This window comes from Plecotus auritus, assembly GCF_963455305.1.
Source record: "Plecotus auritus genome assembly, chromosome: 4".
Taxonomy (NCBI): Eukaryota; Metazoa; Chordata; class Mammalia; order Chiroptera; family Vespertilionidae; genus Plecotus; species Plecotus auritus.
Genome location: NC_137775.1, coordinates 49,942,698 through 49,967,470, shown reverse-complemented (window position 1 = coordinate 49,967,470; position 24,773 = coordinate 49,942,698). Strand labels below are relative to the sequence as shown.

Genomic DNA, 24,773 nt, shown 5'->3' with positions numbered 1-24,773 from the left:
TGCATTTTAAATAAAGCTGTGAACTTTCCTTGGAAAGTGCATTTGTGGTATTGGATTACAGTCATCCAGAATAAGATATTTAGATGGAAAAGGACCTGAAATAACCCTCTTCACGAACTCTATAGGGCATGGGGTTAAAAGGATTTTTTTTCAGTGAAGGGTCAGGTCTAAAAGTAAAAGAGAATGAGAAAGGTATTGCAAAGTAAGTATCTATTTATTGATTTCGGTGTAAAGGAAAGCACATAAAACATGCCCCTTGCTTCCTCCATTTCATCCATAGCCATATACACTTTTTTTTTTAATTCTTAGAAATGTTTAATACATTTTTATTTATATCAGAGAGGAAGGAAGAGGTAGAGAGAGATAGAAATATCAGTGATGAGTGAGAATCATTTATCAGCTGCCTCCTGCACGCCCCCTACTGGGGATGAGCCCACAACCTGGACATGTGCCCTTGACCCTAATCGAACCTGGGTCCCTTCAGGGAGCAAGCGGAGGCTCTATCCACTGAGCCAAACCAGCTAGAGCCATTTACACTTATTACCTTATGTTTATCTTTCTTCATCATTTGATGGGACTAATCAACTCTACAGGAGAAATAGGAAAGGTCTAGAATGCATGAAAGTAATTCCCAGCCTTTATGGTATCCAAATTTTTCATCCTTGTGCAAACAAATTACCTTCAGTAGTGTCTCCTAAAAACATATATCTTCTCTGAGCCCATGTGAAAATCAAACATCACTCCCTATAGAGGGGATGCTAATACGGGAGCCGGGCAGAAGAAAAAAGAAAAGTGGTTAATTTGATTATCATTGCGCGGGAATATTAGGGATAATGCAAACGCAGACTAAAGTAACACCTAACTGACTACGTTGGCCCCGCCTCCATCCCGTTTCTGCGCTGCGCAGAACTCCTGGCCCGGTTCCCCCGGCGGACACCTCCCGCGCGGCGTGGGCGGGGCCGCGGCTCCTGGTCAGTCCCGCCCTCGCTGGTGCGCGCGTTCGGTAATTGCTTGGGCGGTGGAGTCTGTTGTCCCTGCGCGCGGCCCGTTCTGACTGGCTCCCGCCGCCCGTGGGCTGACGTGTCTGCTGTTTCTTGGCGGCTCGACTAGTAGGGCCGTGATGGCGGATGCCTGGGAAGAGATCAGGCGGTTGGCGGCCGACTTCCAGCGGGCGCAGTTCGCCGAAGCCACGCAGAGGTGCCCGACCCTCCCTCTCCTTTGGGGCGTCCAAAATAGCCCCTGGGCGGCCACCCCCAAGATCCGAGGCCACTGGTCCCCAGACTTTCCCAGTCTCTGTCGCCATCCCTGTCTCACCCCCACTCCTCGAGCCGGGATTGTGGTTCCGAGTGTAGTTCTTGGCCCGAAAACCCAAAACCTGTGCTCCGGATTCCCCTATACATACCCCAGCCTAGTGCTAGCGCGCCCCGCCCCCACGATGGCCTGGCTGCTGACTGGGACCTTTCTTCGTGTCCCTTTCATCCTTCCCCGCCATCCGGTCACTGTGGCATCATTGCCTTTTGTGCAGTTCCCCACCTAGAATGAGCGTGAGAGGCGAGGGTAACCCCCTTCCTTGTACAGTACTTTGCAAATACTGTGTTGACTCTTAAAAAACATTTTGCTTTTCTGTCCACCAGGCCGGACGTGCTAGGCCAGACCCATGTTCCCATCTGTCATTTTTAGGAACTCCTGGATACTGACATTTCCTACCAAGCCACTAATTTGGGGGGATATGTCTAGAGCTCCCTAACTCTGCTTATTTAACAGAACACATATAATGCTAATAGAATCCTTGTTTATCCGTGGTCTGTTTCTTGCCATTGATGTTTTTGTTCCTTCTGGGGCTGAAGACCTTAATCCCTTGATGCTGTGTTTTGTAGCACAAAGCAAATGAGTGCACCTACTGTGCCTCAGTGCTTGGGTAACAAAGGGTTGCAGCTGGGGTTTCCCTAGGCCAGATCTGCCTGCAGACCAATTAATTGTACGAAGTGCCAGGGTTTTTTCCTACCTAAATTATGTGTACTCACCTTCCAATTCAGATTTCAACATTAGAAGCTGGCCTGGGAGGGAGCAAACTTGAAATCCATAATAGAGTGATTTGTACCAATTAAGTACATGATTTAAGTTTATGTGAACCTGCTTACTCCCAAGTGTTGTTTTTTTAACTCATTGAATTAGTATTGTTATACTAATAAAAGGTAAAGATATTATAATATAGAGCCTAATGATTCTTTACCCAAATGTTAGTTGTTTTTGTGTGTTTTTTTTTTAACTTTTAAAAAGCCCCTCTTCATACATTATTTTAATTTTATTGCCCACCAACTGTAACAAATGAATTTTAAAAACTTCTTGTTTCCCTCAGGTTGTCAGAGCGGAACTGCATTGAGATTGTGACTAAATTGATTGCTCAGAAACAGCTAGAAGTAGTTCATACACTTGATGGGAAGGAATATGTTACTCCAGCCCAAATTAGTAAAGAAATGAGAGATGAGCTACATATCCGAGGTGGTAAGTAATTCTTTAGTGTTGTGTTTTTTTTTTCCTTCTGGTTTTTTAGAAGAGAAAAAAAACACACCTTAAAACCATGAATAATAAATTATTCCAAGGTCTTTAGACACCCATCTCAATAGTCAATATGGTAACATCCTTAATATTTTAACTGATTCAGGTAAACATGATCATATAATTTAAATAAGTCAGATATTGTCATTTTACAAAATAACTATTTTGAGTTATATGTCTGTATGTGACTTAATCAGTTGTTTCTTTTCACAGTTCCTGAATTTATTGCATGACTCAGGGGAGGGTACTTAGCTGCCTAGTAGAGTGGTAATTATGAAGGGGAAACAGATTTTAAAGGATTATAGAGATTTGAAAACCAAAGCTGTGCTACCATGCCTTTATTAAAACTTACCTTTAAGTAGTTGCAAATTAGGAAACAATTCAATATGATGCTACACATATTGTATTGTAGGAAATGCTTTTACAAGCACACACAAAGTTTTTGTTTTCCTTTGTCTTTTAAAAATTTGAACAAACTACAGAGCTAATTTGAATGCTGATTAAAATAGAAAAAAAGCTAAAAACAACTATTCATTAGATATTATAAGATATACTCTCCTTGTTTGTTTTCTTTATTTTCCTGCATAGTACTCATAAAGTATTAGCTATTATTTAGAACTAGAGGCCGATGCACGAAAATTTGTGCAAGAGTAGGCCTTCCTTCACCAGGCTGCCAGCACTGGCTTCCCTCCTCTCACAGGCACCCGGGACCCAGGCTGCTTCCCTCCTCCAGCCACCTGCAGGAACCCCGGGAGTCAGGCTGACTTTCCTCCGGCCCCAGCTTGGTCAGGAAGGATGTCTGGAATGATATCCGGAAGATGTCTGGTCTAATTAGCATATTACCCTTTTATTATTATAGATACTTAACAGATTTTCTTTTTCTAATGGGTGGTAGTCTACCAATTTTAAATAATTGAAAAAAGTTGATCTGAATTTAGTTGTCAATATCTCTTTGGTCACAGTAGATAATTGTGAAGGGAGATAAATAGCCTCCATAGTTCTGGTCAACTTGTGTATCAGTTGATGTTTGTAATTGGCCTCATGTGACAAATGACACATTGAAAATAAATTATAAGCCTGAAGACTTACACAGCTAATGGTTTATTATTATTGCAGCCAAATGTCTTTTGTAGAAGGAGGACTTCAACTGTCCAAAATGTAAATCTGTTAGAATTTACAGTTTCTGGCTAGTGTGTACTTATACATAATTAAAAATAAATGAATGTGTTTTTTTTCAAAGGTCGGGTAAACATTGTTGATCTGCAACAGGTAAATTTTTAATTCATAACATTTTTTCCTATGATTTGTCCATTTTTTGATACTGTGAATTTTTTCAATGTCTAAAGTATTTACTAGTTACAGGTATCAGATTTTGTATAATGTTTGTGAAGAAGTAATTATATTTCTCACTAATACATGGAATCAGTTTAATAAGTCCAGATATATTTAATCAATTTAATAAGTTCTTTCTCAGTTGACTTACTTATTCTTTATTTTTACCAAATAAACTCAAAATTGTCATTTATATATAATTATAGGATTTATGTAATTTGGGGAGAAAAACTCACCAGTTTCATGTTCACTTGTTTTTAGTATGCGGAAGTAAGAGACATATATAAAAAAGTAGAAGATATTTTTAGAAAATGTAAGTGCACATGTCACCACCAAGATATAATGTATGCAAAAAGCTGGTGAATCTTGTGTGAAATGGTGCCTATTATATGAAAATGTTACTTCTTAACAAAGACTTTCCTAGCAAGTATAAGTGTAATTGTTCAGAAATGAAAATAAATAAGCCATAAGCCTCTGCTTTTTTATTTGACTAAGACTTTTACAATATTTCAAATTAATTTACATCTAGCTAAGACTACGTTTTTAAAAAGGTAGTTCTAAATATATAATTTTGAACTTAAGAAACAATATGATCTTATCACTAATAGAATTTATATTTTCCAGGTAATTAATGTGGACCTGACTCATATTGAAAATAGAATTAGTGACATTGTTAAATCAGAAAAGCATGTTCAGCTAGTGTTGGGTCAGCTGATAGATGAGTAAGTACAATATTTAAGAGCACTCTGTTGTGTGTGTGTGTGTTTTTAATAGTGTTAATATTTAAATTTAGAACAATTGTGGCTAATTCAGTATTTTGTTTAGAACTCTTAGAATGCTAATTTTCACTGTAAGGATCATTGTACTTAAAAAGTAAGTGCTTAATAGTGTGCAGTACTTAGAAATAAAATAAACCTTAATTTTTTTTCTATTAAAGCAACACAAAACATAATGTTAACAATCTTACTGTATGTAAAGCAAATTTGTTCCAAAAATATTAATGAAAAATGACTGCAGAATTTCCATTGTTTAAAGAAATCCCAGCATTTATCATTTGATTAACCTTATATTTAGCTACATTGATAAGGAAAAAAAAAAGTATTTCCAAATGTGAGTAATGAATAGTGTTTACCTAAACATACTCTATTAATTTGGTGCATACATTATTGCAACAGAAATTAAACATAAAAGATAGAGGAAAACCATTTCATTATTCCTAATTGTTTGTTTTTTTTGCTTGTTTGTTTTTATTGTTTAGAAACTATTTGGATCGGTTAGCAGAAGAGGTAAATGATAAATTGCAAGAAAGTGGTCAGATAACCATATCAGAACTGTGTAAAACCTATGATCTTCCTGGAAACTTTCTCACACAGGTATTTTTTTCTTAATAGTAAAATGTGTCTTTAGAAAAATAAACAAAGAATCTTAATGTTTTTCAGTTCTAATTTTTCTGAATATAACAAACAGTATTATGAAAGCTCATTAAGAAGTTGATTGAAAAGCATTTTTCTATACCATAAAAGTATCAGCTAGGCTGACTTGAGTAGATTTAACTTATCTTGGGATGTGAAATATATCCAGACTTATTTCCAGACTCCAGTCATATGTTAGTTGTGGAAAAATACTCTCTGGAGGTTACTAAGAAATCGGGGTTCCTGCCAGTGGAGATTTCTGGGCGCAGATAAGTTGTTAATACTTGCGTGAAAGAAGATAACTTTTCAGGTCTTGTGTTTGCCTAGCTTGTAAATTTTTGTAATAATATTTCTCTCTCTCTGTTAGTGTTAGAAGCTGCAGAGAGGGTCTTTTCTAAGACTCATGTATTTGTCTTAGCTGTCTGTATGTTTCACATTGCCTATATCTAGAAAAAGTGGTTAATTATTTTTATGTTACGTTAGAAACAGCCCTTATTAGCAGATAACTAAGCCTTTCAACATATCAGCTATTTGACTCATTCAATTCTTGGCTCTGCCATGAAATTATGATATTTCCTAGAGCCTAAATCTTGACTTGGACTTAGATGTCTATTTATGCTTGTTGGAATTTCTCAATTATATGATTAATACAACATCAGCATGCAGCATGACTTTAGTAAGACTATAAAAATGTGTATGTGTGATTTTTTTCTCTCAAATTTATAAAAATTTGCATTTTTATCCTCAGGCACTAACTCAGCGACTAGGTAGAATTATTAATGGACACATTGATCTTGATAACAGAGGAGTAATATTTACTGAAGCTTTTGTAGCTCGACATAAAGCACGCATCCGTGGACTGTTCAGTGCTATTACCCGGTAAGCATGTATAAAGTCTGAATATTTCTTTAATCATGGTTTGCATCAAACACAATACAGGCAGGGCAGATAGTTAAGTATCACTAAATCTGAGGTAAGAATTTTGGTGGGAAAGTAAATTGATCCTGGATTGGGGAGGCAGATCCATTCCCCTGGTATTTCAGTAGTATAATTCTTATTAAGGGTGTATAACTTGATGCAGTTTTTGCCCTCATTTATTTATTTTAAATTAATTGATATTTTTCATAAACTATCTAGTTATTTTTAATTTATAAATATGTATATCAAGTAAGACGTTTTTTTGTTTGCTATCTTTCCCTAAAGGCCTACAGCAGTGAATTCTTTGATATCAAAATATGGATTTCAGGAGCAGCTTCTTTACTGTAAGTTTTGTTTAAATTTTGTCACTTAATTAGCTGCTAAATAGACTGTTAATATAAAACTTACTAATTATAATTTTACCTCTTTTAATCTTAAAACTTATATAACTAAAATACTATATCTGGTTGAAAAATTTCTTTATACCAATTTTCATGTATGTGTCTGTTACATCCACGAAACATTTATTGTTGGCTACCACCAGGAGAGTGGGATGAAAAAAAATCTGTGTGTGTGTGTGTATACTCTGGTATACATATACATATAGAGATTTTGAATTGTAGTATTAAGAATAATTTTTACTTTGTTTCTTACAGATTTTTGCTACATTTTCTAATATAGAAGTAAATAGTGTTTGTCTAAAAAATTTTACAAAGATTTTATAGTGGTAAAAAATACATTCTAAGCATTCAAAAAGACTAGAAATATCTCCAAAATCATCGTGGTTCATTATCTATTTTGTGTGTGTTTATGAAGCTTTTTGAGGGTTTGAGAGTTTTTTTAAAGCTCTGCTGGAATAATTTTAAAAAGCAATGGCTTGATCTTTTGAGTCAGATATCTGTGCAAATATAAGAATTAAACTGAAGAATGGAAAATCAAGTATAGTACCAAAAATTAATTTTTATTCCCTATATTTTTCAGAATATGGAGTTAAATTTAAATTTTTAAATATTTATTTAAAGTTAAAATGACATACTTTGGAATCTACATAAATGGGGATTGGTGGGATTTCATTATAATATACAGTTCTTGAAGTAATTCTTGGCAGTTAGATAACTTTGGTCTGAATTTAGCATTTAAAATTGTGTGCTGCAGTCTATTGAGAAGTCTAGACTTTTCTGATGAATTCTAGTTTATTCAGTTTAAAATTCTGAATTCATATGTAAACTGATGTTTATTTCTGTTAAAGGCTAATTTTCATAAACCTTCTTTGTGCAAGGCATCTTTTGAATGTGCTTGCTGATTCACTTAGAAATAATTCCTTCATATCTGCTTTTTTTTAGTGAATTTTGATATTTAGTCTAGTTAAATGTTATTATTTAAGTAAAAACTATAAATTTGGTGTTAGTTACAGCACTACCCACTTCTCAGACTGGCATCAGTCTTTTGATGTTGATGATTGTGGTGGTGGGGGTAGGGGTAATTATATACAGTTAACATTTATTGAGTGCTTATAATATACTAGAGGCCCAGTGCATGAAAATTCATGCACTGGAGGGGGGTCCCTCAGCCCGGCCTGCCCCCCTCACAGTCCGGGAGCCCTCAGAGGCGGGAGGTGACCCAGTGATCAGAGGAAGGCGACACCCCCATCACACCTCTGCTGCTGCCACTGCCGGAAGTGCAAGGCTCAGCCAGCCTTGGTTACCTGCGCCTCGGGCCTGCCCTGGGCGGCTGGGCAGCTAACATCCAAGGCTTGCCTGGGCCTTGGGCCGGCCCTGGGCATCTGGGGGGCTGAGAGGAATGGGGGACTCCGGAGGCAGGCGCATGGAGCGGCCAGACCCGCCTGGGGGCAGGCCCAGCCATGCTGCGCACCTGCCACCCCAGCAGGGCTGAGGGGACTGGATGCCATCATCTTGTGGCTGTGGGCACCGCCATCTTTGAGGGCATGGTAGTCAAGTAGCATATTCCCTCCTTATTGGCTGTGGGCACCTCCATCTTTGTGAGGGTGTGATGGTCAATTAGCATATCTCCTCTTTATTAGATAGGACTAATTATGGATCCAAGCATTTTATGTGAATACAACCACCCTATGAAATGGTATTATTATTATCCCCATTTCACACATGAGAAAATGAAAACAGTAAAATGACTTGCCCAGTTTTTGTCAGCTAGTGGGTGTCAGAATTGAGATTTGGACTTAAGCTGTCTGCATCTGGATCCATCCTTTTAACCATGGCATTATACTTCTCTTTATAGATAGGGTTAAAATGTGTTGCTTCAATTTAAACAGTGAAAATATAATAACTTATAATTTTTTTTTAAGAGAGAGGAAGGGAGAGAGAGGGAGAGAAACATCGATGTGATAGTGAAACACAAATTGGCTGTCTCCTGCACACTCCACACCAGGGAGCTGATACACCCACCTGGGAATCCAACCAGCAACCCCTTAAGGGAGAGGACAACACCTCAACCAACTGAGCCACACTGGCCAGGGCATTTATAAAAATGTTTATGGCTTAATTTTTACACTGTTGTTTCTAATACGATCTAGGTATCTTGACTTATCTAAATATGAGAAAATTGAATTTGGTAACATCTATTCTCAAAGTATTTAGTCATCTCCTTTTAAGCAAATCATGAGATTAAATAATGGCATGTTTTTTCCCCCCAAAAATTACTCAAACTAAAAACTTAGTGTTATTAACTAGTTTTTACAAGTTGTGCATCTTTACCTAGTTGCAAAATTTTCTGAATTTATGACCTGAGTAGTCTCATAAATGTCAGGAAAATTTTGTTTGAAGCATGTCTTCATTTAGTCAATTTAAACTTTAAATTGCGTTTTTAAAGGGTAAGAATAACTAAATTGTTAAATAGAAAAGTTTTGGGGTTTTATTGAGGTTTATACCTGCTCTCATTTATTTCTATTTGTTTTGTTTTCTTTTAAGCTGTCCTTGAAGAACTTGTTAATAGTGGACGCTTGCGAGGCACTGTGGTTGGTGGGAGACAAGATAAGGCAGTGTTTCTACCTGACATTTATTCCAGAACACAGAGTACTTGGGTGGATTCCTTTTTCAGGCAGAATGGCTATCTAGGTAACTTTTTTTTTTTTCTTTGAAACTGAAACTTCTTTCTAATACTATCCACTGTAGAGGGGGATCCCTTTTCTGCGTCCAGCACGCTTAGAAGGCGATCCGGTTTCTGAGTAGGGGTGACGGGGGATTGAGAAACTGAAAGAAAGAGACAGACACAGATACAGTAGGGAAAGCTGGGACCCGGTGGGACCACTGTCCTCTGATGTAGAGACAGGGACCCAGAGCCAATACAGCGTGTTTATTTTATACCCCAAAATACTAGGAAGTTTTATCAAAGGTCAAGACAAGGAGATTATGCAATGTTCTTGGGCTTCTTTGTAAATCCTCACTTCTGGGCGGCCAGAGTCTATTCATTCCTGGTATTTGGCTGGATTTACATAATAAAACCCCTTCCCGGCACCTGGACTGAAGGTAGAGCTGACAACACCCTTGCCTTTTGGCAAAATGTGTCTCCCGGATGAGGCTCTACCGCCATCACTGGATTCAGCTGACAATAATTAAGAAATGCCCAATGAACCTACCCAGGTGCTCTCCATAATCCACATTCTTAGAACTTTTGTATTAGCTCTGGGAGTACACACATACTTTACTGTTGAGCAGCAAATTATAATGGTTCTCTGAGTGTGAAAGTAGCCACACTGCAGGTTTTTGTGGTCTTAGAAACTGAGTTTAATTCCATAGTATTGAACTATTGTAGAAAGACCAAAAGCTGGCACTTCTTATTACCAACCTTCCAGTGATATATTATTATAGCTTCAAATATTTTTTAATACATAAAAAGGAATTATATTTATTATTTTGTATGAAGTTGCCCAGTTTTTCAGGTTATAATACCTGATAATATTAGAAATATTTTCATTGACTATTAACTTTATAATGTTCATTTTTATTAGTTTTTTTAATACTTCGGAAACATAGACATTATTCTAAATTTGGTTTCTGAGGTTATGTCATTTTGATAAAGTAGATTGATTGAATTTAGTCATTAAAGCAATTAACAACAACAAATATATATATATATATATATATATATATATATCACTTACTTTAATTTTATAACCCAAGTCAAACCACATAAGAGATCAGTTTCTTTCTCAGTAATAAACTTGTATGTAAGTCATTAGTTTTCAAACACTTTAAATGCATTCTAGAAATAGGGTTTAGCTTATGTTTTCTTGACTTTAAGTAATATACTTCCCGGTTTCTTCAACCATGGATTTGGATTAGAACTTTCTTATAATTAGTTTTCTTAAACATCATTACTTGGGGTTGGAGAAAGGATGGTAGATACTTTCACTAACCTTAATGGTTTAAGTCTTCATTTTTTACTTTTGTTTTATATGATAACTCTCATACTAGTTTAAATTAGACTGGAGAATTACTCTGTCCTAATTTGTCTAATGAAACATTTGAAAAAACATATTCCACTCCTTTATTTAACTATAATAAGCAAAAGAAATTCCAGTGTTAGTTCTTTACTTAAATCATTACATTTTCCTTTATCTACCCTTTCTACTTTAATTTCTCTATAGTTCTCATGTTTCCCTTTGACCCCCTCAGTTGAAGAGGGAGTAAAGCAGCTGGAATTGGGGAAGTACTTGTACTCATTTTTCTACAAATATGTTTAGTAGTAAAAATTTGGGAACGTGACTTAAGCAGGGAATAGGCTGTGGTACATATTTGAGCTTTATTCTTTACAAAAAAAGGTATAAGAATACAGTGCATTCACAAAGAATAGGGTTTGGTAGAAGTTTTTCTAAAATTTCTGAAAAGTGTGAAGATTGACGGTTCTGTTCCAACTTTGGGATGTATTTCTAGAATTCGATGCTTTGTCCAGACTGGGAATCCCAGATGCTGTGAGCTACATAAGGAAAAGATACAAGACTACACAACTCTTATTTTTGAAAGCAGCTTGTGTTGGTCAAGGACTTGTGGATCAGGTGGAAGCATCGGTAGAGGAAGCCATCAGCTCTGGAACTTGGGTTGATATTGCAGTATGTTTTTTTCTTCTTAATTTTTCTTTAAACCAATGACACTGATATTTCACTACTATATGGCCATTTTAAAAATTAGGATACATAAAGGTCTTGGCTTTAGAGCCAAATTATAATAGTCATTGTTTCAATAAAAAGAATCTTAATTATTTTATGCTTAAAGATGTTCTAGCTTTTGAAGTAAGGTAACTTTTTTATATGGATAGTCAACATCCAGAATTCTGTAAATCTCAAACAAACAATATAATCCTCATATAATTCCTGCCATACAGAAACTTATAAGACTTCTCACACTCTTATCTGAGCATTTACAACTTCACTGGCATCAGGAATCATGTTGCTTTTGTTTATCCCTTATCTGTTGATCTCTGCTAATATGTTAACACAAGCTGCTTTAGCACTGATAGTCTTTTACTTAAATTTTCAGTATTGACTTGCCTTTATTATGCCAAGAAGGTGAGTGTGGGTGTAAAGAATGAAACACAAGGCCAATCCTTTATACAGCAGAAAATTCCTTGTTTTAGGAATACATGAGCTCCCAGAGATTCTAGATATAAGTATTTGTTTATTGAACAAATTTTATTAAGTGCCTTCTCTGTGCCAGGCACCATTTTACTTGCTGGGAATGTGGTATTCAGGTAACTTTCCTGCTCTCAGGGAGGGGTACTTTCATTGGAGGTAAATAGTTAATGAAAATGATATTTTCAGATACTAAAAAGAGCTAAAAAGAAATATATTTTGGAGGTAAAGTTATCAAGACTTGATAGAGGATTGTTTGTAGGTTTATGAGAGGAACTGAGTGTGACTTGTAGGTTTAGGACCTGATCAACTGAGTGGAGAATGGTGCCATTCATTAATTTGGGGAAGCAGTGGGGAGGAGTAGATGGAGCTGGGAGTTTGGGAACCGGTACTGCAAGTCAGTGTTGTTTGGACATGTGAAATTTGCGATGCCTTTTAGGCATAGGAATGGGAAGGTTAGGGAAGCGGTAGGATATACAGTTCCAGAATTCAGAGGGCTGATGAAAGCAGAAATGTAATTTGGGAGGTTATCACCATATAGATGGTTCCAAAAGCCATTGCACTTAATGAGATCTAGGGAGAGCATATATAAAACAAATGGTTTATCTGTATTATATTACATTTATACATTGTTCATTTTGTTTGTAATTCCAGCCTCTGCTACCCAGTTCTTTATCAGTTGAAGATGCTGCAATGTTGCTTCAACAAGTGATGAGAAGATTCAGCAAACAGCCTTCAGCTGTAGTTTTTAGTGACACTGTTGCAGTCAGTGAAAAATTTATAAATGACTGTACAGAACTCTTCAGTGAACTGATGCACCAAAAAGCTGAAAAGGTATGCCAGGTTTTCTTTCACCTAGTAGTCTTAATAGTATTTCACATTAGAATCATCTAGTTATCTTTTTAAAAAGTGGAGTAAGTTGTATACCCAAAAAGGAACACTGTTTTATACATTACTAGAAGCCCGGTGCATGAAAATTCATTCACTGGAGTGGGGGGGGTGGTCCCTCAGCCCGGCCTGCCCCCTCTCACAGTCCGGGAACCCTCGGGGGTGAGGGGGGAGGCAACCAGGCAATTGGGAAGGCTACGCCCCCATCACACCTCTGCTGCTGCCACTGCCAGCAGCGCAAGCCTTGGCCAGCCCTGGTTACCTGAGCCTCGGGCTGCCCTGGGTGGCTGGGCAGCCGCCATTCAAGGCCTGCCTGCGCCTCGGGCTGGCCCTGGGTGGCTGCAGGGGCTGAGGGGACTGGGGGACTCCGGAGGCAGGCACCCTGGTGGGGCTGAGGGGACTGGGTGCTGCCATCTTGTGGCTGTGGGCACCACCATCTTTGAGGATGGGGCAGTCAATTAGCATATTCCCTCCTTATTGGCTGAGGGCACCACCATCTTTGTGACAGCACGAGGGTCAATTAGCATATTCCCTCTTTATTAGATAGTATTTCCTCTTATTGCATCATTTCTTTTTATTTTCTCTCCTGGATTTGTTTTTCTTCTTTATTCCCATCAGCACATAGAAATTAGAACTTAAGGGGCTGATTTTATGAATTAAAATCATATAAATGAAATTATACACTTCACAATTAAGTTATATGAGGGTATTTGCCCCGGCCCGCGGGGCAGCAACGAGGGCACGCAGGAACCACCTAAGAGAATGAAACAAACAAGGAACGCGAAGAATGGAGGCAAGACAAGGTTCCTGATCAAGCCTCGTTTTTTTATTCGAGTGTTGCGGTATATAAGCACTCAAGAGGGGAGGGGTAGGATAAGGAGTTGCCATGGGATGATTGGTTGGGGACTGGGTATCTGTCCTAGCTGATCGGTTATTCTGATATGGGGGGTTCTTCTGGCCCTTGGGCGCGAGGGCTTTCTTTGTCCTTGCTCTTTGTCCTTGCTCAATCAGGAAGTAGGGCTGACCAGGAAGTAAGACCAAACTGCTTTTATGGCTCCCGGCATCTCCTCCCTTTCTGTTTTTAAGCGGGAGTGGGCTTTAACCGAGCGAGGGAGTAGTGACCCGGCTCCTCCCGTGGGTTTTCCAAGCCCACAGGTAACGACTGTCTCCTCTTGTCTTCATGGCTGAATTATTTCCTGCTAATTCCTCTCTGTTGCAGGAATCCACATGGTCCTGGAGTTTGTTTTTTTTTCTGAAAATATACAAACATATTCTTGACCAAAAGTTAATAAAGGTGTCTTTTCTATAAATTTGACTTGGAATCCTTTTTATTTTTGCCCAACTAATTTTCCTTTGGCTTATTTTGACACCATGTGTGTATTTCATGGGTGTCTTGCTGTTAGCATAACAAATGAAAATTAATTTTCAAAGTAAAAATTTTTCTAGATGTAATTTACTTACAAGGTATTTTTCCTTACATAATATTACTCCACTATCCCTCCTTTTTTGATTTAATTATTAGGAGGCTTTTGGAAAATATATAATGCAGTCTTGATAACTTTAAATTTTAATTTTTTGCACAAAAATATGACTGCTTTAGGTTCATTGCATGTTAAGCAATTTTACCATGAAATGAACTACAAATAGAAATTTTGGTTAATACTTTAGGAACAGCCTTTTGTACAATTAGATTTTCTTGAATATTCCCTTATTTCATTTAGCCAATTTAAATTAATCTGAAAACTTGACTATTTTACTGTCAAATTTAATACTTTAACAACAATTTTAGTTAATGGAAAGGATTATATGCATCCTTGAGAAAGCCCTGAGCACTCCTGGATTTAGGCTAGATTTAGGTATAGGGCAGCTGCCATCAACCACTTCTCTGTTGCCTGGGTCTCAGTCTTAGCTGGGCCAAATCTGTTTGTTGCCTGGGTCCCAATCTGAGCTGGGCATGGGAAGCACGAAGCAGCCATGGGGCAGGAGACCTCCCTCAGAAGGGGCGAGTGTTCAAGCCCCTGTAATGTGGGGGGTGAGGATCTGTGCCACACCTCTGTTGACCCCCAAGTTCTCTCCTGATGGCCCCCTGCGACTGTGCCTGTCTTAGGTTGCCCCTCCCTTGAGGAGTCTTACCCGTCATTGACTAACCAGCCATCCTCCGGGGCCAAGCAGGGTGATGTAAGGTTCAGTTCTGTCTCCTTGGTAGCCTATGCCCCTATGGCCTCCATGCCCAGCACCTGCCTTGGGATCCCCCCACTGGTGGGGGGCCCCGGCATTGATCATATATCTTGGGGAACCCAGGTTTCTTCTCCAGGGAGGGCCCAGCTCACACCATTGTGCGAGAGACAGATCTATGGTACCATCCAACATGAGGTTTCAACCTCAGAATGAACTGAAAACTCAAGCAACAGCTGTGGGCAATTGAATTGTGAGAAGAGGGTTCCTTTTGACAAAAAGGGCCAATATAGAATGCTCAAGTACCTTCCCAAGGGGCCTTTCACACAGTGGAAGGAATTGAATCCTTTCATGAACATTAAAAAAATTTTAGATTTTTAAGTTTGTTTGGATTAATTGTACAATATGCTGTTTGTAAAATATCAAAAATTATAATGACATTGTAGAATAATATCATGTAAGGATATTCTTTGCTCTAAGCCATGACAATTCAATTTCAAACTGGTCAATTTCTTTTTGTATAGACAAGGTCTAGTTACATTTTCTGTGCCTCTCAAATTTCTCCTTTTTTATTAAGCTGGAATTTTATTTTTTAAGAGTATCCCCATTAGCTAATTTGCATATACAGAGGGATCATGGGAAGCCTTCAGTAACTTTCTTAGAATACTTAATCAAATTGCTTACAAAGACATGGCTTATTCCAAAGGAAAGGGTTGGCCCCTATGGCTTCCAAGGAGACCAGCAAGCCATGTGGCCATCATGGCGGCTGTCTAATCTGTTCTTTTAAAAGACAGTCAAATTTATATTGCAGACAAACAAAAATCTCACTAGCTGTTTCTGGTCTTTATTAGAATTGTTTATAAAAATATTGGCTTTTCATTTAGCTGAAAACCTTGATTATAATTTAAAAAGCTAATTTATTTAAGTAATTAAAGTAGGTATCTTCATTTAAAAAGCAAAGCAAATTTAGTAAATGTTTATGTCTGATTCACAAGCAGCAAATGTTGCCCCGCCTCTTAGCTTAATTAAGAATGCAGGTGGCTAAGGGCTTTTTGTCATTTTAAATTCTGCTGTTGGATTATAAGAAATATTTAGTTACTTCATTTTGCCCTTCTTAGAGGACAAAACCTTATTTAAAGATTATAATGCTTTTTATAATTATCTTAAGATATCAATTAGATTTTAAACTAGTTTTTGCATAGAAAAATTTGAATTAATCCTCTTTTTTAATTAGACCAATAATAAGCAACTTATTTTGAATTCCTAATTATTAGAGAAAACACAACATTTTATTTTCTCAAAAATAAGTTCTTATACTTTAGACATTTAATTACCACAACTATATAATTTCTCCCAATTTAATTTAGCATTTCCTAGATTAATAACACTTTACATTTTTAAGAAAAATACAAGACATAATCAATTAATAGATTCAATTCTGTCCTCTAGGTTTTTTATGAGGCAAATTTAAACTTTACTTTTTATTTGCCAGTAGCTCTGTAAAACTCCGTTTGGTTTATTCTAATGTAAATTACATTTTTCAAAGATGGTTCCTGGCAGGAAACTAGATTACCTGTCTTCTGGGGGAAGGGCGTCTACCCCTTCCTCCATTAACAAAGGGCGTAGCCAGTTACCTGGGCTACTTAGCTCTTTATAATTAACACATTAGTTATCTATATTTCAACAATTTCTTTGAGATTCTAGAGTCAATTATAATTATTTTTAAGCATTCACTTTGGATAAATTCTATAACAGAGACAAATTTATTTTCTCGTAGGCCTTAAAAGTTAACTTTTTTAACAAGGTTCATTAGCATTGTATTTTAGCCTATAGGGCCTGGGGCGGGGCTTTAGTTTTAGTTTTTCGTCTGTTGGGGGGTGATTTTGTTGAGGGAGGAGTATTCTGTTGGGTAGTACTTAGGGTGGAAAGCTCAGCCTCGAGGGCTTGAATTTCTTTAATAAATTGGGCATGCTCTCGTTTCTGCTGTAAAATTTCCTTTAAAGAAGAAACTTCTCGAGCAAGGGTTATTTTAGCTTGTCTGATGGGGTCAGATGGACGGGAGTTAAAATCTGGAAGAGGAGAAGGATGAACTAGGGAATTGGGATTTTGGGTGGCGGTCTATGAAGCGCCGGGGCAGTTAGGTGCCAAGGGTCATCATGATAGCGAGCCCCCTCCTCATCTAAGGTTTCTTGTTCTTCGGGGGTTAGGTGATCTGAATGATCTCTTTTAAAGGTAAGCGAGGGGTAGATATTGGGGATTTTTTCTTGTGGTTTTTCTGGTTCTTTTTTAATATTTAAAGGTTTTAGGTCTTTAGGGGTCTCTGGGGGTTCTCCTGGGAGATCTATAACGACTGAAGGGCATGTTGAGGGGGGACGGGAGTTTTCCTTAAGAATCTCCTCTCCTGTTTTGATGACCTCTTTAACATCAGGGTCTTGAGAATGGATTTTTAGAATGTCATGAATTAAGTTCCAATAAGAAAAGGCAGTAACGGGAATCTTCTCAGGGCCAAGGGCCCGATAAAAATCCTGTAGGGCATCTCCTACCCGTTCCCAGCGTTTTTGATTAATAGTTCCTTCTAGGGGGAACCAAGGGCAGGTATCATGAACAAACTCAAAGAACTGCCTAAGGTCTTTTCTTTTAACCCTTATTCCTCGCGCTCTGAGGGATATCTTGACACCGTCAAGGAACATTTCATGGGCACTCAATTCCCCATTATTGGTCGACTGGATGGCTCTCCGAGTGACTCCTTCCCCCACGTAAGCCTCTGGGACGTATAATCCCCGTTCCAGGTCAGCCTGAATTTTCCCGTCAACCCAGGGATTCAGGCGGAATTACTCTCTTTTCGACTCTACCCTTTACTCCCTTGCTTGCGTGAAACAGTTGGTAGGTATAATCCGCCTACACGGATCCACACAGACGGGAAGACCCCTTTTGCCCTTTTCAGGGAGTAGGAATTCCCTTTTTTGAGTCTGTGAGGTGAACGACCTTTTGTTTAAAGCAAGCTCAAGGTTTTAAGAGTAGATCTAATTGGAGAGAATTCGCGACAAGAAAGCCGGGCGACGGTACTAATTCAAGTGAATCAGAGTTCTCACAGCCGGAGATGGGTACCCTTCACTCTTCCCCAAATCGGCAAGTGAGTGCTTATTAGTGGGCAGGAAAGAATCGACCAAGAGAGCCAATAATAGCAGTCGAGCAAAAAGGGGTGAAATGTTCTGAAATCTTGTTTGAAAAATCGTCTACCTACCTTCCTCCGATCTGTCTCACGGGACCGTGGCGATCTAATGCTGAGTCTTCACTCGCGGATCCTCGCGGCGACTCTGGGGGGGTGCCTGGCCAGGGCTTCTCCGGTAGACGTTCTCGTCGGGGGTCCCCAGGGTGCCCCACGTTGGGCGCCAGATGCCCCGGCCCGCGGGGCAGCAACGAGGGCACGCAGGAACCACCTAAGAGAATGAAACAAGGAACGCGAAGAATGGAGGCAAGACAAGGTTCCTGATCAAGCCTCGTTTTTTTATTCGAGTGTTGCGGTATATAAGCACTCAAGAGGGGAGGGGTAGGATAAGGAGTTGCCATGGGATGATTGGTTGGGGACTGGGTATCTGTCCTAGCTGATCGGTTATTCTGATATGGGGGGTTCTTCTGGCCCTTGGGCGCGCGGGCTTTCTTTGTCCTTGCTCTTTGTCCTTGCTCAATCAGGAAGTAGGGCTGACCAGGAAGTAAGACCAAACTGCTTTTATGGCTCCCGGCAGGTATTGGTCCAACATTAGAATCCATAAATATATAGTGGTTTTTATCTATTACTACACAGTATATTTACTAAATCTGCTAGAGCCTCATTAATTTTACCTATTTGGGTGTACAAACTGGGTAAGTTAACTGAGGAAAGAAAGTGTTTGTTACTATCAAAATTGATTAGGTCCTCAGAGCAATTGCTGTTAAAGTGTTTAGAAGTAGAGGTCATGCCAAGGCTGTTTTAAGGATATTCATTTCATGTTTCTAGTTAGCAGCACCATCTACCTATAAAACCTACTCACAAATAGGTAGAACAAGTCCATTTATCTTAGACTGTTAATAAATTTATGAGAGCTTATTAAATATTTAAATAATTTGTATTTATCTATATTCCTTTTAAACTCCTTAATAATCTAAAAATATGAGATAATTTTCTACATTTGGCCTGCTAAGCATTAGAGAGGAGTAAAAATAACTCAGTAAACCTGAGTTCTGTTCTCAACTTATTTACTCTCTCTTTGACTTTGGAACAATAGATCTCCAGTTTTCTTATCTTCAAAGAAAGGATGGTGATACCTACTCTCAAAAGGATAAATGGCTGGGTGGCTAAATCAGTTGGAGTATCCCATGCATCAGAAGGTTGTGGATTCAATTCCCAGTCAGGGTGCATACTTAGATTAGGAGTTCAGTCCCCGGTTAGGGCATGTACAGGAGGCAACTGATCAGTGTTTCTCTCACATTGATGTTTCTCTCTCTCTCTCTCTCAAATCAATAAAAACATATCCTTGGGTGAGAATTTAAAAAAAAAAAAAGGATAAATATAAATAAAGGAAGGATGCTATATAAAATGTTTGTTACATGTTAGCTACTAGCTACTAAATGCCTATATTATTATTTTTATTTGTGAACTTTTGCTAAAATAAGAACTTAATGTGTCATCACTGTTTTTCTTGTGTTCCTGCCTCTAAACACAAATTCAGAAAAAAAATGGTGATTCTATCATTTGAACTGTCAGCATCTAGACATTTTTCTTTGGAAAACCAAAAGGGAAATATTTTTAACATGAAAATGGACTTTTGTCACTACAGATTTACAATCCTTCTCCATAATAAAGAATCAGTTCATTGGAATAGTTCATTGTTCTTAACATAAAAATTTTAAAAGCAGAAATCAAGAATGAGTCCAGGAGGAGTTTATATGCTAAGTGTGGAATTCATTTATATATGCTCATTCATTATAGTGGAGGGGATTAGGGGGAGATTTTTTAAATCTTTCTAGTATTCCTAGGTCTCCAAGTATGGGATTGGACTTGAGAGTCTCAGAAAGAAAGGGAGTAAGAGTCAATAACAGCTGAAGAAGATTGTATTTGATGCTGTGTGATCAGTTGTTCAGAGACCAGATACGATTTCTCATTAGCTGGTAACAGATACAAAAATCCAAGAATAGCAAAGAAAGAGACTGATTTTTGACAAAGAGAAACAGTCTTAGTGGCAACTGTCAGACAGATCTCTGTAGTCCATAGAAATGAAACCAAACAAGAATAATTATAATATGAGTATATAAACAACTTTTATTTTGTGCTTTTTGTAATGCTATACTGTGTATTTTAGCCTACCAAAAAAAGCATGTTTTATTTTAGGAAATGAAAAATAATCCAGTTCATTTAATCACTGAAGAAGATCTGAAACAAGTCTCCATTTTAGAAAGTAATACAAGTAAAAAGGATAAAAAAGATGAACGAAGAAGGAAAGCAACAGGTAATAAATTATTAACAGAAGATTCAAAGATGAGTTTTTTATTTGTTGCGGTGAACTCTGCATTTGCTAGGCACATTGAAATGCCTTTTATTTGTTCAATTCACCTTTGATTGCTAATACTAACCAAGTCTTTTGCTAATGAATTAAATATTGATTATAAAAATGGAAATATTGGTGATGATTTATTCTGTGTTTTATTTGTGAGAGCTGAGTTATTTTATGCTTGGCCCATCTCCTGTTCTCTCCTCATCTTTTATGTTCCAGCCCAGTAGCCTTTCTTTTTATTCTGTGTTGGCAAATTCGTGTTTACCTCAAGGCCTTTGCACTAGTTATTCTTTCTATCTGGAATGTTCTCTCCTGAATTTTAAGTAATAGGTTCCTTTCTGTCATTTAGAGGCTTCCCTAATCACCCAGAATAGTGGACACAGTCACTCTCAGTCCTATTATCTTGCCATTTTTCCCCCTATCACTTTTATCATTGTGATGTGTTTTATTGTTTGGGAAACTTGTCCATCTCATTTTTTTGTTTTTATCCCTAGTACTTAGAGCCCTCCTTGACATATTTTAGGTGGTCTGTAAATACTTATTGAATGAATGTATTTTCCAAGGAGATACTACTTTTTTAGATTTTTTTTTAAATTTAGAGTCACTGGAAATTATAATAGGTAGCACTGCTATACTAGTAACTTGCTTTCGGAAACTAACATGTATTTTCTATAATTTTTATAGTAGGAACAACTTTTATTTGCTGTGGAAATTCACTCGTATTCTTTGAGGTTGTTTTCTTTCCTCTTCAAAAGCCTTTTTCTACAGTCTTTCAATAATGATATTTTGAAATTTTTCTCTATTCTTCTAGGAAAACTATATATAGTAAATTACGCCAATAAATCATAGTAGTATTCACAGCCATGGATATTTTATCATATTTGAAGATATAGTTATAAATTCACCTTAATTAATTGGTTGCACTATGTCAATATAAGTAGTCTATTTTTCTTCTAAAAACTCAAGAGTCTTTTGGTGTTTTCTCTCTGGTAGTACTATTGTATTGTAATAGTTGAATTACAGTGCATGGAATAATGCTAGATATGAATGTCCTCCCATAAAAAAACTTACTAACAATGCAATAAAATGTACATTCACTTTAGACTGGTGCTTTTTAAAAAATTTTTATTTTTCTATCATAAAAGTAAGGAAAAATAAATTATAACTTAGAAGTATCTGATATGAAATTTAAGGTAATTTTACTTAGAATTAAAAAAATCTTTATATAAATTATTTAATTTTATTGAAAAGAATTTTTATGAAGAAATATATTTTCAGTAGTTTTCAATGTTTCAATCCCACTATTATATAAGTATTACATTTTGTTGAATACATATTTTAAGTGTAAATACCTAATAGAGAAACACCTCAGTAACATTTTTTACTTTTATTTACAGTGTTTTAGTTTGTTTCATAATTTGTGTGGTTTTTTAGTCTTCATTTAACCAGTAGATGATTGGAATCTATATTTTTCTGCTAAACCAATTTAATATTAATGGTCCACATTTTTAGGTGCCCTATAAATACAGGAGTGGGTAAAAGTAGGTTTATAGATATACTATAAATAAATAATACAATGATAAATCCTATATAATAAAAGGCTAATATGCAAATCTACTGAACAGCAGAACGACCAGTAACTATGACTCTCACTGACCACCAGGCAGCAAATGCTCAATGCAAGAGCGCCCCTCAGCCAGAAGCCAGGCTCATGGGTGGCTAGCACAGCAGCAGTGGTGGGAGCCTCTCCCGCCTCTGTAGCAGCCCTAAGGATGTCCACCCGATGGCTCTCAGACTGCGAGAGGGTGCAGTCTGGGCTGAGGGACCTCCCCTCCAAGTGCACAAATTTCATGCACTGGGCTTCTAGTAATAATATAAGAGTACACTCTGCAGTTTGCATACTCACAATTGTGAACCTACGTTTTCCAACTGCTGTTTTATTGAGTAGCTATATGTGAAATATTGCTTTAACCCCAAGATACAAATATTAGTGAGAGATACTTCAAGAAGTTTATCTTGTTGGATTGTGGAAGAATCAGAATGTCTCCTGTAAACATGGATAATGATTTTTCAACTAAGAAGACAAAACCAAGTATAATTAAATTTGTGAAGTACTGGAATAGGGAATATTCATGAGGCTGTGGTAACAGAAGGTCAAAATGAGGGTACATTTCTTTTGGGGATAAGAAAGGAGGTAAATGAGTGGGTTTGGCAAAGGAAAAGCTACAGAAAAGTATCATTAGAGAAGGAGGAAGAGAATACATTTAGAGCACGAGGACTATCTAATATCTGAATTGCTCAAATGCAAGAAATTTTACATTTTTATTTATTGAACTTATAAAAGTTTTGTTTTAATAAAGATACGTGGACGTTAAAAAGTGACTAAAAGTTTAATTATTTGACTTTTATTTCTCTGTTGTAAAGTATGACAACATAGTGTCATTATTTTCTTAAAATGGTAATTAAGTTATTAGGGAATACTAACTAATGTCATTTTCCACCAGAGGGCAGTGGAAGTGTGAGAGGAGGAGGTGGGAGCAATGCCAGAGAGTACAAAATTAAAAAAACCAAGAAGAAAGGAAGAAAAGATGATGATAGTGACGATGAGTCATCTCATACTGGTTTGTAGCATTGTTTCACTCTTTCTTTATATATGCATGCTTTTTTAAACATTTTCTTAAGGTGCATACAGTTAGGTGTATATGCTTATACAGGAAGTCCTTGCTATGCACAATGTCAGTGTTCATAAATTTCAGTTACCACAGTTTAGTAAAATGACATTAGTCCCCCAACAACATGGTTCAAGGTATGAAAAATAAACATGGTTCAGTGGCAAAGGTATATTAACTGTGAGTAATTGCATAAAGTACTAACTTTACTGCTAGCTCCTGAACCCACAGATAGGCACATAAATAGCAGATGTGTCATGATCTATGACAATCACATCACATTTCAGTTTGTCAGCGATTGATTACTATGCGTCTCTATTCACTTTATGCACAAAGCATGTAGTTGTGTTACCTCATTGTTTCCCAGTGATAAATCCATGTGACATTTTTCAAAAATGGATAATCAAAAGAGAATTGGCCGTCAAAGATGAAAGTGCAGCAAATAAATAAAAAGTGATAACACTGGAAATAAACTATGAATCAAGAATAAATGGAGTTGTAGAAAAAGTAGCTGACTGTGGGAATTGACATTGCCACTGTTCAAGGGACTCCAGCTATGCAGCCAGAGGAACTTGGTTAAAGGTGCACTTGACATAAAAGAGGAAAGTGGAAAAAACTTTACATTAAAGGAATTCTCAAAGATGTTTCACAGTGTTGAAAGGGCAAAGGATAAAATGTTGTAGAGTTAAAAATGGTGTAGGGCAACTTGCCAAGGCATAGTAAAGATATTTGCTTGGTATTATAAATTACAGATGAGAGGGAGCAAATGTTCAAACCATTCTTGATACGTTTTATTTTTTTTTTTTTTGCAGAGAAATAAAACTTTCATTCTCAATGTTTGTGATGAGTTAAATTACAGTGTACTAAATTATAAATATTAGTTTTGTTTTTCTCTTCCCTATACACCAGTAAGAACTTTTAATGTTTCACAAACATTTTTAAAAGGTCACAGAACAATTGTAAATTTTCCCATTTTTTATTAAGAACACCTTGCATAGTTTCGGCTTGCATAGTCATTTTTATGGTCTTGCACTGCTTTGCAAAACAAATTATGCTATTTTGTGGAAAATGTATTTCTGCAAATTTAAGTAAGAATCTAATTTGTTAGTTGCTTCTACCTAAGGGGGAGAATTAAGTATGTGCCTCTTTCTGTCCCTACACTTGTTAGTGTTTGATGTGGTTAAGTTAGCAAGAGACATCTTACTTTATTTTTCTAAATAAAATTAAGATACTTTGTTTCTGTTTAAAAAAATAAACTATGATACCGCACATCTTCTCTTTCCAAGTAAAAAGAGAAAAAAAATTGAAATAATAATTTCAGATTTTTATTTTACCTCTTCCACAGAATTCATTATGTATGGGCTAGAGCTGGGAAATGTAGATATCAAGTGACATGGCTTCAGCTATTAATGTGCTACTACTTGTAATAAACAGTTGCTTAAACTCTGTCTTTAAAGTATTCTAAGATAGGTAAAAAATAGCTACTGGCCTTGTTGCATAAAACAATGTTAATTAAAGGAAAAGTATCTTCATAGAAACTACTAGTTCTACCCTTATTTTAGATGTCCTATGTGGATTTTTAATTTTCATTGATAAATAGATTTCCCTTTTCCCCAGATGCAGTAGGAGTGAAAGTGCATTTAAGAAAAAAATTTCTCTAATATCTGTGGCCTTAAGTAATTAT

At 37.0% G+C, this 24,773-nt stretch overlaps 1 protein-coding gene across 2 annotated transcripts in view; it reads left to right on the top strand.

The window, feature by feature from the left end:
- Window positions 1-998: 998 nt before the first annotated feature.
- Window positions 999-24,773, top strand: part of UFL1 (UFM1 specific ligase 1) — a 31,928-nt gene continuing 8,153 nt past the window's right edge. For both annotated transcript variants that reach the window (XM_080664846.1, XM_080664847.1), the window contains exons 1-12: window positions 999-1,197; window positions 2,360-2,505; window positions 3,800-3,828; window positions 4,516-4,613; window positions 5,150-5,264; window positions 6,052-6,182; window positions 6,507-6,565; window positions 9,167-9,313; window positions 11,132-11,307; window positions 12,481-12,660; window positions 20,258-20,375; window positions 22,925-23,041. In XM_080664846.1, coding sequence (XP_080520972.1) covers window positions 1,121-1,197; window positions 2,360-2,505; window positions 3,800-3,828; window positions 4,516-4,613; window positions 5,150-5,264; window positions 6,052-6,182; window positions 6,507-6,565; window positions 9,167-9,313; window positions 11,132-11,307; window positions 12,481-12,660; window positions 20,258-20,375; window positions 22,925-23,041 — 1,393 coding nt within the window. In that variant the 5' untranslated portion in view covers window positions 999-1,120. The remainder of the gene's footprint in view (window positions 1,198-2,359; window positions 2,506-3,799; window positions 3,829-4,515; window positions 4,614-5,149; window positions 5,265-6,051; window positions 6,183-6,506; window positions 6,566-9,166; window positions 9,314-11,131; window positions 11,308-12,480; window positions 12,661-20,257; window positions 20,376-22,924; window positions 23,042-24,773) is intronic.